The sequence below is a fragment of the Strix uralensis genome, chromosome 3 (assembly GCF_047716275.1).
Source record: "Strix uralensis isolate ZFMK-TIS-50842 chromosome 3, bStrUra1, whole genome shotgun sequence".
Lineage (NCBI taxonomy): Eukaryota > Metazoa > Chordata > Aves > Strigiformes > Strigidae > Strix > Strix uralensis.
This window is the reverse complement of record NC_133974.1, coordinates 101,574,835-101,589,301: the sequence shown is the minus strand read 5'-3', so window position 1 is coordinate 101,589,301 and position 14,467 is coordinate 101,574,835. Positions and strand designations below refer to the sequence as shown.

General features: G+C 36.1%; 1 protein-coding gene across 6 annotated transcripts in view; it reads left to right on the top strand.

Annotated features, from left to right (window-relative positions):
- EML4 (EMAP like 4) overlaps nt 1-14,467 on the top strand; it is a 165,287-nt gene that overhangs the window by 132,433 nt on the left and 18,387 nt on the right. For all 6 annotated transcript variants that reach the window (XM_074863605.1, XM_074863604.1, XM_074863602.1 and 3 more), the window contains 9 exons: nt 706-775; nt 2,137-2,247; nt 4,614-4,709; nt 6,839-6,973; nt 7,198-7,333; nt 9,157-9,308; nt 10,434-10,559; nt 10,677-10,808; nt 11,429-11,496. In XM_074863605.1, the coding sequence (XP_074719706.1) occupies nt 706-775; nt 2,137-2,247; nt 4,614-4,709; nt 6,839-6,973; nt 7,198-7,333; nt 9,157-9,308; nt 10,434-10,559; nt 10,677-10,808; nt 11,429-11,496 (1,026 nt within the window). The remainder of the gene's footprint in view (nt 1-705; nt 776-2,136; nt 2,248-4,613; nt 4,710-6,838; nt 6,974-7,197; nt 7,334-9,156; nt 9,309-10,433; nt 10,560-10,676; nt 10,809-11,428; nt 11,497-14,467) is intronic.

The window sequence follows — 14,467 nt, the reverse complement described above, 5'->3', positions numbered from 1 at the left end:
TGGTCCCCCTTTCCTGTTTTCATGGCTTTCTTCACCTTTGTAATTTTACAGAGAAAGCAAATAAGAAGGTCGGTCAAAAAATCACAAGGACTAAGAGGATGTGTACTCTGAAATCTGTTTTTTCACATCATCTCCAAAGAAAAATGTGATAAGCAAAAGCAGATTTTTACTTACACTAGTAGTGCACCATACTGGAGAACTTCATTAGTACAATTACATCAGTAATTCATTTCAAGTGGCAGTAATCCCTGACTTCTGGGTGCACAAGCCCTCAGCCAACTTTTCAGCTGTTTTTTCCCCAGGTTCATGCTATCTGTAGGTTTGCACATAACATATGCTGTAGTGTTTATAAATATGGCACATAACTATGTGTAGGAAGTTCATCATGAGACAATATATGTTTTGTTACGGTGGACTCCTGATATAGTGCAAACCTTAGATTTGTCACAGCACATGTGGAGGTGGCTCTTCTGGCACTCCTGGTTGTGTGCCAGCAGCCATCACAAGAGCCTGATCAACCCATCAGCACAATGTGTAATGAAATAGCCTGATGAAAAACATTCAAGCTGACTCATTAAAAGTGGGATTAGGATCATAAGTATCTTCACGGGCTTCTGTTGAGAAAGAAAAAAAAAAATTACAAAAAACCTCTCAGTTTTGAAGACCTATGACAGCAAAAGCAAGTCATATTTCTGTCTGTCTTAGTCTTGCAGTTCATCCAGACAAAATTAGAATTGCAACAGGACAGTTAGCTGGAGTGGATAAAGATGGAAGGGTAAGTAATAGAGCTGTTGAGCAGTAGTATCTTGTTTTGAAAATCAGGAAAAAGTGTTTGGTTTTTTTAATCTCATCATCACCTTCTGTTTGCAGTTTATTTTATGCACTGCATTTACTGAGATATTTTGCTGTTTCTAAGGTAACAGCCTATATCTGTAGCGTAAGACAGTAACAACTAAGAACTCAGCCATCATGAAAAAGAGCAGAACCTCATAAAGCTTTATCTGTGACACAGGAAACTCAATTTTAATTCTTCAAGCAAATGTGAAGCTTGTAATTGTTTTATAAGGCCACATAATTTCTGTCATATTTCTTTCAATAAGTCTTCTCTCAGAGGAGAACAAGTCCCCAGTTCTATGGGTCAGTGTACTCTTAAGGCTTCATGGAAGAGGAAACCCACTTTGAGAATTCATGGAAGGTGTGTCAAGCTTTCTTAAAACTTGCTCATTTGAGAGCAAGTGCGTTTAAATGCTTTTGTCCCTGGCTCTTGGCAAACTCTGTCAGAATTTGAATAATTGAATTTTCTTCATGAAGTTAAAGAGGGAAAAAAAGAGGCGGGGGGGGGGGGGGGGAAGACAGATACTATGAGGTGTAGAAACGTGTAGACTCTAACCCTTATTCAGATGTTCAACTTAATTTCTTAGATTTTGTAAGAAATTGATGTGGGTTTTTTGGTATAGATGTTGTTATGATTTCCACTGAACGTTTGTTGACTCTCTTGTTAGGGCTGGTTTGTTTGTTTTTCCATCAGTGGGATGATTTATTGTCACTTTTTATGGTGAATGCTGTCTTAAACCAGCTTAATTCCCACTTTTTTTGTGATTGTTTCACATTTATGAAGCTAAGCTGGTTTGGGATAGTACTTGTATGAAATACAACCATGGATATTTTAATTAAGTGTTTGGTGATGGTTAGGGGACTTGGTGCACCAGGGTTTATTTTTTTTCATTTTATTTTTTTCCTACTTTATTAAAAAAACCCATGGTTTTATCATTATTTTCAGTTGTTGTATAAGATTGCTAGGTCTGGGGTCTGAAATGCAAGATGACTTCCATTACTTGTTCAATGACTTAAATTGGACAAGTATTGATTTTCACAGCTACCAAATGCCACCATACTTAATTTCCTGCCTCAACAGCACGACTGCCATGTTTGTAGCCCAGACACAGGGAGCAAGATTGTCTTGACTCTCACCTTTGGAGCTTCAAGATACTATCCAGCAGCGTCGTTAACTCAAGTCATCCTGCATTTTGGTCTGCAGTTTGTAATTCAGTTAGCATCTACTTAACCAAACTTGGCACCTGCATATGATGCTTTCACTGTTGATGACACTATTTGTCCCCTTGCTTTTTCACACAGCCTCTGCAGCCCCATGTTAGAGTATGGGACTCGGTGAGCCTGGTGACACTGCAGGTTATTGGCCTCGGGACTTTCGAGCGTGGAGTGGGGTGTTTGGATTTTTCAAAAGCGGTAAGATGGATGCAATTACTTGGCGTGTTAAATAATTCATCCAGTCCTATGTAAACAGGAAGGAAATCTCTGGAGACTTTGTATGTGGTTGTCTAGCTGGTCTGTTTTGGTATTAAAAGTGTGTCAGTAAAGTTTATGTATACTTTATAAAACCAGCTGACAGAAAGCTAGCTGGAAAAACAGGAAATTGCACATGCAAAATTGTGGTAACAAACTAGTACAGTGAATAAATATCAGGCAAGAAAAACTGTAACTAGAAATTGAAGTCTGTGCTGGGTTTGGTCGTTTTGTTTTGTTTGAGGGGCTTGTTTTTCTGTTTGGATGTTAAAAACAAGTTCGTTAGTGAGGCTCACAAAGACAAATTTTAGGGAGTTCTGATGAAAGGGTAACTTTTCTGCTTGCACAGCTGGAGTTGGGTTTTTCCAGCAACAGGAAATTAAAAAAACCCCAACACATTATCTTGTGCTGTTTTTTCCTGAGGAATAATTCGTTCAATTTGTGCCTCTACTTTTACATAGGAGAGGAAAAAAAGAGTCTTATTTCTGGGCTCACAGAATTTATCAGAAAAATGGAGATGTGCTACTTGGCATTGATAAAGTTCTCATTTCAAAATTGGCAATGAGTTTATTTTTTTGTAAAATATGTGTATATTTTAACCTTTAAGCTGCCTTTTTATTTTCACCAAATCACTGAGACATATCAGACCTCCTGAAAACCCAGGCTGTGATTCTTGCATCCCAGAGAAGAATTAATATGTCTTAAAAATAAAAAATGCAGAAAAAGAATGTCTACTGTATTTTGCTAATAGAGGAAGAGATTCACAGGACAGTTGAGGTGGGAAAGGGAGGTGTGGATATCACCTCATGCACCATCCTGCTCACAAAGGCTCAGTCTGAGCAGGCTGCTCAGGGCTGTGGTCCAGATGGGTTCTGGGTATCTCCAAGGATGGAGACTCAATGGTGTCACTGGGTGACCTGTTGGAAAGAAATGCTTACACTCTCTTGCTGCAGTTTCACTTAACACTGAAATGTTGCTACATTAGTTATATCTAGGTTTCGTCTTTTAGTAAATAAGATTTCTTTTTACAGATGGGGGTAGCATAAATAAAATAATGTGAAAGGAGTACTGTCATTCCTGTCACACTAACAAATCAATAAAATTTCTTAACTCTGATACTTTATTTTTTTCAAGATGAATAAATATATGTTCCATCATTTTAAAAACAAAACAAACGAACAAAAAAGCCTAAGGAATTTTTGAGGACTGTTTTTTTTTTTTAGTAGTTCTATTTTGCAGCTGAAACTGGTTTTGATACCTTATTAGTCTCACATGATTCCTCAATAGATAGAAATGGTGAATGTTCAGTATTTAAGACTGTGTTTTTAACCACATTGATTTAATTAACCCATTCAAGAGCTGTGTATATCGCCAATGCTGTCTTCAGGGTTTCTTTCCATTTAAAAATCGACATGTATATTTGCATATTACTGCTCATAATAGTATTTGGGAATAAAAATTTCAACCACCTCTATTTTCATAATTTGTTAGAGGGTGAGGTTGAACAGCAAGAATCGAATTTAAATAAATAAGGCCTCCTCCAAATCTTTCTACACATGCCCTTGAAACAACTGGTTTGTGCAAGTATGTGTTGCTGTGAATAAGTATGGTTTTGTTCTAAGATTTTCTGTCTCCTTTTTTAATTCCATATAGCCATATTTATCATTTTGTTATAAAATTGTTCAAAATCAGCCATTTCAGTTATTCAATACGTTGATGCCAGTCTTTCTGCTCTGTAGGCATCATTTATTCAGAAAGTGTTACCTTTCCTGCAGTTTTACCAACTACATGATGAAACTGCTGGTACTTAATGCTCCAGAAGGAAAAAATGAGATGCATTTGCAAAATTCAATAATGTAAAATTATATGTATATGATGGTGACATTTAAGAAAAGAATGCAAGTCGAGCTGTGTGTCTGTCCTCTGAGACCTGAGGAAAAATAAAACACTTGCAGAACAGAAAAAGGGAGAAACCTCTTTGCTACTAGCGTGCTATTGCAAACAAGAGAGCAAAAAAAAACAACAACAAAAACAAACTAAAAGGGAAAGACTTGATAAGATACTTTTTAAAGCTTTCCTAGAATGTTATTTGAAGCATGGTCATTTTTTTGTGAGATTATGCTAAAATCTATGTCTGTCGGTAAGAGAAAAGGCAAATACCAGATATATCGAGCTTATAATTACTTTAAAAAGACTTGTTTAATTTATATTTCTACCTTTGTGTTTTTTTAAAATACTACTGCCCTGCCTTGTTTCTGGTGGAGTATGATATCACTTTGTTAGCACTTCCTTTTTTCTTTTTCCTTTAGGATTCTGGTACTCATTTGTGTGTAATTGATGACTCAAATGAGCATATGCTCACTGTGTGGGATTGGCAGAGGAAATCAAAAATAGCAGAAATAAAGGTAATTATTGCACAAATTAACGTTCTGAAATACAAGTGGTTTTATTCCCATAAATACAACAGTTTGAGACACACAAATTTGATCGTCCTTGGAAACTGCAACTGTGTTATACTGCTGGCTTGTGTAAGGGCAGAAAAGAAATGTATTCTTAACCTGTATATTGGAAGGGTTTTGAATATTGAAGCACTTACAATTACATTTTACTCACCCCTAAGAGGCAATCCAGATAAAGCAATTCTCTAATATTTTCCTAACAAAAAAAAAAAAAAAAATCCTGGGAACTTCAAGAAACTGAAGTGATGATTCAGTCTGTAGTTGTTTATTAAAAAAAAAATAAAATACTTTTAGACATTTCTTGTTTTCATTTTTGCCTGAATCTAGTTCCAGACATTGATTCTCAGTACATGTGTCTCTTCTCATTTGAAGTCCTTTAGTACTTTTGTAGATTGCAGTCTTGTCTGCTTTCCTGTTTCTTTCATAGTCTTCTAAATTTCTGATTGATGAGTAGCATTCAGAGGTGTCGTGCTCAATGTTTGTTCAAAGTTTATTCCTCTGGAAACACCCAATCCAATAGTAACTTGCTAATGAAGTCCATATTTTGAGACATCTTGCTTTGCATCATGCAATATCAAGCACGGAGCTATTACATGGATGTGGAACTGAGTATTTTTAAAATTTTTAAATCATGAATCAGACCAGCATATATGTCTATACGATTACAAACTTGAAATTTCAGATTGTTTTGACCCATTTTCTTTAAGTTATTTTAACCAATACTAATTATATTCTATTCTGTAAGTTTTAATGTAATTCTATGTCAGTATTTTAATTTCCTTGCTGATATTTCATGTGAAGCTATTTGGCATATGCCTTGTATTTCCCCTTTTATTGACATTGGTTTTGACTATTTTCACTCTCCAGGGACTTCCTTGGTGTTTCAAAATTGGCTAAAACCAATTTGGCAGGGACAGCTTGCCCTTCAGTACTTACTCACATTTAGAACTTGATCTTGCAGTATCTCAAGTGCCTTCCTCAATAAGTGGTAGGAGCAGAGTTTCATCCCTTGAGCTGGGGTGCAAAACAGAAGCCTTTTCTCAGCTGAACTCCACTGAATTTTTCAGTCCTTAGTTTTCATACAATTTTTGGATATAGCAGATCTGCTCATGTGGAGGAAACTGTGTGTGAGAAGCTTAATTCAATAACTATGACCAATAACAAAAAATGAAACTTAAAAAGGTTATTTTCCTGAAGTGAGCCCAAGTGGTGAAGTGGGAAAGGGTACACCCACAGGTGCTGATTCAGCAGCACTTTTGTGTACCCTCCTTTAAAGCATGGGCTTAAATCCCTCAGAAGTAAATGCATTGATGCATTTACTTAAGTGTTTTATAGAGTCATTGCCTCCAGGAGATTGTCTTCAAAGACAGTATGGTTGAATATCTATTAGAGGTTAGATAAATGACCAGTTAGTTTGTTATGTTTGTAAAATCTGTTGGTAGAGGATAAAATACTCACTGAGGTGTTAGTAATTCAGTAAGAGCCTATGCAGCCAGTAAAAATACAAAGGTGGGACCCTATGTTTCAGAGTTTTGAGTTATGCAGGCTTCTCTTTTTTGTCCTCGTGAGAAGGAAAGGAGAGGAAAAAAGAACCCAAAGGAATTTCTATAGATTTTCAGAAAGAGAATGATGGATACAATCCTACTATGTTACCATTGTTTCAATTGCCTCTGTCACAGCTTTGTGATCCAGAATAGCAAACTAGTCTGTGTGAAGATGAAGCAGATATTTCAACCCAGAAAAGTGTCTTTTATACATCATTCACTTCCCATGGCAGAAGTCTTAGCTATTCCAGAGGTTAGGAGCTTTTTGTGACTTAAAAAGTGAATGTAACACCCTGAGTTTTCTACTGCATTTTTGTAAAGATCTCTTATGGATGTAAAAAATCAATATATATAAAACGACATGTGCGGTCATTCAGACAGTTGATTTCACATGGAACACTTACGGATTCTTTCAAGTATACAATGAGCTGTCTGGTTCCTTAAATCTCTGTTCTGAAACTTGGGATTTTACATGTTTTTCTAGTAGTTAATGTGCCATCTGAATAAATACTATTTCTGATGTTATTTCAGACTACAAATGAAGTTGTTCTTGCTGTAGAATTCCATCCAACTGATGCAAATACCATAATAACATGTGGCAAATCTCATATATTTTTCTGGACATGGAGTGGCAATTCATTATCAAGGAAGCAGGGGATATTTGGGGTAAGAATGTCTTGATATCAGGTCAGTTTTAAATCAATGGAATGATCTGCTCACACTTTCTATAAATTTGCTCCATTGTTATCACTCACTGAGCAGAGAGGTAAACAAACAAAAAAGGTTAAATTCTGCTTACATGTATACAGGGTGTATGGGTGTGAATACATTATACTAATTATGTAAAGAGTACAAGCAATTATCCCTTTCTTTCACTTATTTTGTTTCAGAAATATGAAAAACCCAAATTTGTTCAGTGTTTGGCTTTTTTGGGAAATGGTGATGTGCTCACTGGAGACTCAGGTGGGATAATACTTATATGGGGCAAAACTACTGTAGAATCTACTCCAGGAAAAGGACCTAAAGGTAGGATACATTCACAGTTAATCGCAGATGTTAGATAGTCTGTAGAAGGCAAACATAAAGGATTGCATAAGAAAAGGAGTAGGGAAACAGGCCTGAACTAAGGGTGTGCACTTCCTATTATTAACAAGTGGTACTAAACTCCTTCAAGCCTCATGAATTTGCTGACTTAAGAGAAATCTAGAGTTTCTCAATAATTAATGAGACTGGCTGAAATAAATGAAAACTACTTTATCTAAAAGTTTTGCATTTAAAAAAATGTGCACTTAATCAGCTTTCCTTTCATCTTGAGATTTGAAAAGGGCTGTAGGATCAGTTTGAGGAATTCTGCAGGCTACCTTTGCCTCTTAAGGCATATGTTGTACCATGCTTTCTCTCAGAGGAATACCATTAAGTGTGGAAGCTGATGTTATTATGACTTGTATGTGAAGGAAAGATATAATGCTTAGTTGTACCAGTTATGCAAATAACAATATCTGGTTTAGCAAATACTCATCTTGGCTGTAAAATATACTTTAAAACCCATCTTATTTGAAATTTGGGTTAAACTTACTCTTTAGGGCAAACCTTTTGTAAAAAAGAAAGGAAAATGATTTGTTACCCAGCATATGCAGAACTGGCACAGTTGAGCCCTAAGGTAACTTCTAAATTCAAGGATAATTTATTTTACTTGGCAGCTATTTCAAACTGTCTGGTTTAAATTGGTATGCCAGGAAAACATTCATGTAAAAAGTAAATTTTTAACGGTAAGTCTGTTTTTGTAGGTAAATCTTGTTCTTAGTCTTTTAAGCTAACTGCAATGGAAAAGTAATATAACAAATTATCCGATGTTTAATTTTGAAGTTCTTGTGCAAAAATAACCTTTTCGCAGTATAATCTTAGAAGATATCGAGTAGGACATTTATTTACTTTGGCTTAATTGAATTTGGGATCTTTTAGTTGGTTTATCACATTAGATTGGTCACAGGACTTGATCTCAAACTCTTTTTCACAGTGTGAGAGCATGCTGACGAACTGACTTGAGCAGAGTCAGCGAAGTTAAGCTCGTATTTATTTGGGTGTTTTAGGCTTTTTCTGTGACTGCTATTTGAAAATATGCAAGTCTCAAAATACCGGATTCTTGCTTTTTAAAAAATATACGTTCCTACAGCAGTTCTTTTTGACATGAAGACCTGATTAGGATGCAAAAGGCTTCCTTTGCTACCTTTGTTGTTCAATTTTCTCATCTCTCTTTCATTCTTCCTAGTGTTTTCCTTTGGGTAGACTGCTATATTGATAGATTCCAAATGCTGGTTATACTATTTTTAAATGAGGCAACATCCAGCATTAGATATTAGATTCATGCATCCTGGAAACTTTGCTATAAATAATTTGCTTTTTATTCCCATAAGACTCTAGACAACAAGTCTTTGAGTTTCTTTTAATAAAATAACTTTAATTCTTTTCTAATGATGACTTTCTAAATATTTATTGACACTAAAGGACAGTTTTTCTTGCATATGGAAGAACTGTGTTCCTTTGGATAACAGAGAAAGGAAAGCATTTTGCAAATAGCTGTTGTTCTTGCCTTCACAAGTTGTAGGACAATCAATCTCCAAAAAAGTGTCTGTTCAGAAAGGCAGGCCCTTTGTTTTATCTTTTAATCCTGCAAGAAAACACTACCACCTTGTGTTTGCAATACTGATGCAATACTAATAGCATGACAGTCCAAATGTAATTATTTATTATACAGTTACTTTATTCTTCTGCCAAAAGGCACAGCTTCTTGTAAACCCCAGGTGAAAAAACAAGTGGTGTTCTTTATTGTTTTCTTTTTGTGCATGTAGGAGTATATCAGATAAGCAGACAAATCAAAGCTCACGATGGCAGTGTGTTCACACTCTGTCAAATGAGGAATGGGATGCTGCTAACTGGAGGTGGGAAAGACCGAAAGATCATCCTGTGGGATCATGATTTGAATCCCGAAAGGGAAATTGAGGTAAGAAAGCAAGAGTGACAAGGAAGTTGCCTTGAGCAAGTTATTGACTAGCAAGACCTCCCCACCCATTGGAGGTTGGTAGTTGGGGTGATAGAGTATCTTCTGGTTGCTGTCTTTTTAAGTGGATGACAATGTTGTATTGTAAAAGTGTTTAAATTTTCAGCCTATAAATGAGCTTATGTGAGGCTTCAGTTCTCCTCTGTTCTTAAACAGTTGTTCTAATAATGGTTTACTCCACTTACCTAGTGTCCATTTATAGCAGCATTTGTTCCTTAACATGTATGTTTAGTTCCATCTAGAGTTTGTTATTACCTTGAATCTAATATTGACCTTTAGAAAACATGGCTGAGAGCAAGTAAGCATTGACTATCATTTACAGCTCTTAGGCTTAAGTAACACACTATTCATATCAGTGTCTCTGTTTTCCTTTTGTTAATAATGTTATGTTAAAGCTAATTTTTTATGTTGAGAAATATTACCAGAACCCTGACAGACAATTTTGTGAATGATTGCATTGGTTTTCTATCTTGTTTGGCTAATATTAGTGCATTTTCTGAAGGTAAATTGTTTAGAAAACCAAACAAATGCATACTGTAGAATAAAGCAGTGTATTAGAATTCAAGCATGCAATAAACAGTGAAATTCAGAGTCATTGCTGACATAAGGCATATGAACATTTACTTAAGGCTAATCAGGAAGCATTAAAAAATTCAGGAAGCATTTATTGTGGGCTAGAAAATTTTTCTTATTTTGCACAACGTGTTTTGGAGAGTAAACAGTAACTATGTATTATTTCTATCCTTACAAGATAGGGTGAGGTTGTGGAGTGCACTTGTTTTGTGTATTTCACACTTAAAAATCCATGTAATTTAATTTGTAATTTTTTTCTACTGAGACCTATTCAAATGACATAATTGTGATTGCTTTGGAGTGAGATTGTCTTGTATGCTTGTACTGAACAAATAAATGAGGTCAAGTCCTGATCTAGTGTATACACAATTAGATTGTTCCTTTTTACTGGGAGAACTGCTGTTCTGGTACTGCCATTGTGCACTATTTGCAGCCTTCAAAAATAAGCACCTGTCAAGATGCATGATGTGGTTTTACAGATGTTTCTTTTCCTAGGTTCCTGACCAGTATGGAACAATCAGAGCAGTAGCAGAAGGAAAAGCAGATCAATTTTTAGTGGGTACTTCACGAAACTTTGTTTTGCGGGGAACATTTAACGATGGTTTCCTAGTAGAGGTACAGGTGAGCACAACTTTTTTTAAACTATTAACCCAAAAATGTAAAGGCTTTCCTTGCTGGTGTGTTATTTGAAGATTGTTTATTTTATTCATTGGTAAATCGTATGTGTTTTCTTTCCAGGGACATACAGATGAACTGTGGGGACTGGCATCCCACCCTTTCAAAGACTTATTTTTAACATGTGCCCAAGATAGGCAAGTTTGTATGTGGAACTCTGTGGACCACACACTGGAATGGACCAGGCTGCTAGACGTATGTCAACCCTTTAATGTTAAATATAAAGCTGGAAATTAGGAAAAAGCATTCGTTTTCTGCAACGCCTTTGTCCCATCTGATTGCAAGAGAAGCAAAGATCCTGTAGTTACAGATTTAAAAACAGCTATTTGGAATCTTTGAGAGACTTACCCAGGCTCATCAGACATTGTATAGACTGTAATCTGGTTACCATTGTCTGATGCCATTCTGACAATCTGCGTTGAATAAAACTTAGTCCTTTGTTCTTGTTAACAGTTTAACTTTTTTCCCAATTTTTCAAACAATCTGAAGAGGATATCATACAGTTGTGCAAGGTTTGACTTTAGATGTCCTTCCTTACTGTTCATTTCATATTTTAGCTAGATCTGACCTAACACCCAAGCAAAAGTATCTTTTTACACAGAAGTTCAGGCTTTCTACTTTCAGGGAGGTCATGTTGTGCATGTCACTGATACATTAAAAGAAAACCTGTCTGAGGATTAGAAACATGCTGCTAACTGATTGGTTTTTCCTGTGTCAGTTCACCTCACATGTTTAGGGTAGCTTTGGTGTAAGGAGAGTTGTTTGACCGTAAGGGAGCGGGCGGGTGAATGACATGTCTGTGCCTCTCTGTTCAGGAACCGGGGCACTGTGCTGACTTCCATCCCAGTGGAGCAGTGGTGGCGATAGGAACGCATTCGGGCAGGTAAATGCCTTGCGACTGAGTTGTGATGATTGAAAGTTTAAAGGAGACAGTTTGATACTACACATATTATAATTGGAATTCATTTGCTTTTTATTCTTTTTGCTTGAGGTTATATAGCCTAAAATGCTTGGGGGAAGGGGGCAGATCTTTCTTACATGGGTTAGATGAAGACAGAAGGATTATTTGAGTGTCGCTAGGCTATTTTATTTTCTTAACTACTCTTCGAAAGCCGTGATCTTGATTTTTTAAATTTTTTTTTAAACTATGTTTTTGCAGGGGTTTCCATGAGCATTCCTTATTGGCTTTACCAAGTATCGTATATTTTAATATTGTGTGTGTATGTTACATTAGTTTATAAGACAGGTACATTACAGATCTTTCTCTTTCACGAATCAAACACACTTGCAATCTTTTAAATTGATGTGGAGGGGCAAATGAACAGGCTGGTATTTTGATTTTTGTGTAAGCAGATTTCAACATGGCACGTTGCTGCAATGAAGTGCTATTGAGCTGGTCACGTTGTTCCTGAAAGCATTCCGTATTTGAAAGCTATCAAAACACAAGCTGTCTCTTTTAACTCAAGCTCCTTTCAGGGGTGGAAGAAAAATTGTTTTAATTCCTAGTCAAACTCTGGCTGGGTATCATCTCCCAAAAAAGGAGTCTCATGCAATGGATTTTTAGCAAGTACCAGTTAAAAGAAAAAGCAGGGTACTCATAGTATTAGAAAGGCAAGAGGAGCAGATATTAAATCTGGTAGCATTTTTATTCTGTTTTTCAGTTATACCTCATGGTTGACAACTTGATGATAAAATAATGCATAGTGCATGTAAGAAAATTGGGATTTTTTTTTTGTATTTAATTCATCCTCTAGAAATTATTTTACACCTAACCTCATGCCTAAAAATCATTTGAAGTTTTCTTTTTAGAAAGTGCTGAGCATGTGCAACACCGTTAAACTTTCCTGAAAAAAGAAAATGTTCAGTACTTTTTAGGGAATTTCCTTCTTCAAGATGAAGATGCAGTCTGCACTGAATTCATTAGGTGTAACATCAGGCTAGAAAACCTAGTTTACCTTCCTAAGAAGATCTTGCTGAGCTCTTGTATATTTGGTTTCCATGTTGTACCTTTCCATTTTTTCATCTAATTGTAGCATTAAATTGAACAAGTGTTTCTACCTTCATTAAACAGAAGATACAGGCTTAATAGTCCTTGAAACAGGGAAAAGGGAAAAGAAAGTCAGGCTACATTTTTTGAGAGTTATTAGACTTTTTGAAATTGCATCAAAACACAATCAAGGCATATTGAGCAGATAAAGCATTCAGTCTGTTGTTTGATTTTGATTGACTTCTTTTTTTCCCCCCTTCCAGAGCATTTAACGTTACTTTTTCAGTTCATCACTTTACAGTTTAAAATCTTATTTTTAAGTTATTTGAGGCAACCAGTTTATACTGTGTTGGAAAAGTTTATGATGGTGGCCTTGGGGTTTTGTGTTTTGTTTTTTTTTTACCCTGTTCTTCTTGGAACTAAGCATTATATTTTCACCATTATATTTTATCATCTTCTGAAATTGTGATTCAATGATAGGTTTGAGATATACAAATGAATCTGAATTGAAATGAAGCCTGGTAAGTGTACAAGTGCATGAGAAATAAATAGAGTTGCGAATCAAGATAAACAGACCATTTTTAAATTTACTGCCTAACCAGTGGCATCCCATGGTGCTTTCTCTGCCAGATAATCTGGTCCAAGGGAGTTATTTCCCAAGGAATGAGCACTGCAAGATGTATCTCAATTAATGTAGGAGAAAATAATCTCAGACCCATAACAAGTCATTTAGTAACTTGATTTGTAGCCCAAAATGCTAGTTAAATGAGTCTAATCTGTTTAGGACTCAATAAGCCCAAACCTTGGATGTGTCTATCTGTTGCCATTCTAGTGCTGCTCTGATTCCAGTATGGAGGTTAGTAAGACAGGGGTAGGGAATGGAGCTTTAAGAAAGTTGGATTTGATGGTTAAAATTGTGACATCTGAAGAAAACTAAATTTTCTACCTCTTTCCCCATTCTTGTCTGTTGTTTCACAGCGGTGTGTTTTTATCAGGCCAACATGTCGTGGTTTTGGTGTGTTTTTCATGTACCAGTTCCCATGATGAGTATTTCAGTATCATTTCCCTTTTTGGGCTGTCTGCAAATGGCCTGTTGCAGGTTTTGTCACCACTTCTTTGAATACCTGCTGTGTGCCTGATCATCAGTTGTCTGGGATTAAGCCTGGTTTGGAGAGAACTAATACTTTTTGTGGATCCTGCTGTTTTCTGGAAGTGCACAGCTGGAAAAGGAAAAAGGACTGGCAAACAGAAATCCTACCAGAAAACAGGGTTTTTCAAGGCACTATACAGATCCTTTTGCCATGCTGCCAGTGGTATTTTTTGCAGGGTAGTAGACCTTTCTGTGACATACATAGAATATCTTGAGTGCTATGCATGTGAGTACTCAAAAGCATTGCAGACAAAAAAGACTAGTAAGATTCTTACAAAAATACTAATATTATTACGAAAACTGAAGGCTGAAGGACAAGACCAGTGTAAGCCAGAGCCACAAGGAGATAAGTCAGTCAGTAGAGCTATTGAGATTTATGCCGTTTCAGCATCTGTTGTGGTATTAAGATGAAGAAGCCTAAATAACCCAGGGAACCAATCTTTTAAGATGGGTCCGTTTGTTCACTCTGATTAATGCTTTGCAGGTTCAACATTCAGTATTAACTAAGCATGGGAGTTGCGAGTGTTAAGTGCAGAAATATATTACAACTTTGGAATACCTTTTCCCTGGTGATTTAATCAGAAAAATTCAACATTCACAGATGTGAATTATCAGTAATAAATGTCTGCCATGGGTCAGAATTTGTTTTTCAAAAAAGAGTAGTCTAAGGGTTTTTGTTTCTAAAAACATTTTTTTTAAGCAAAGGAATGGGAAGAC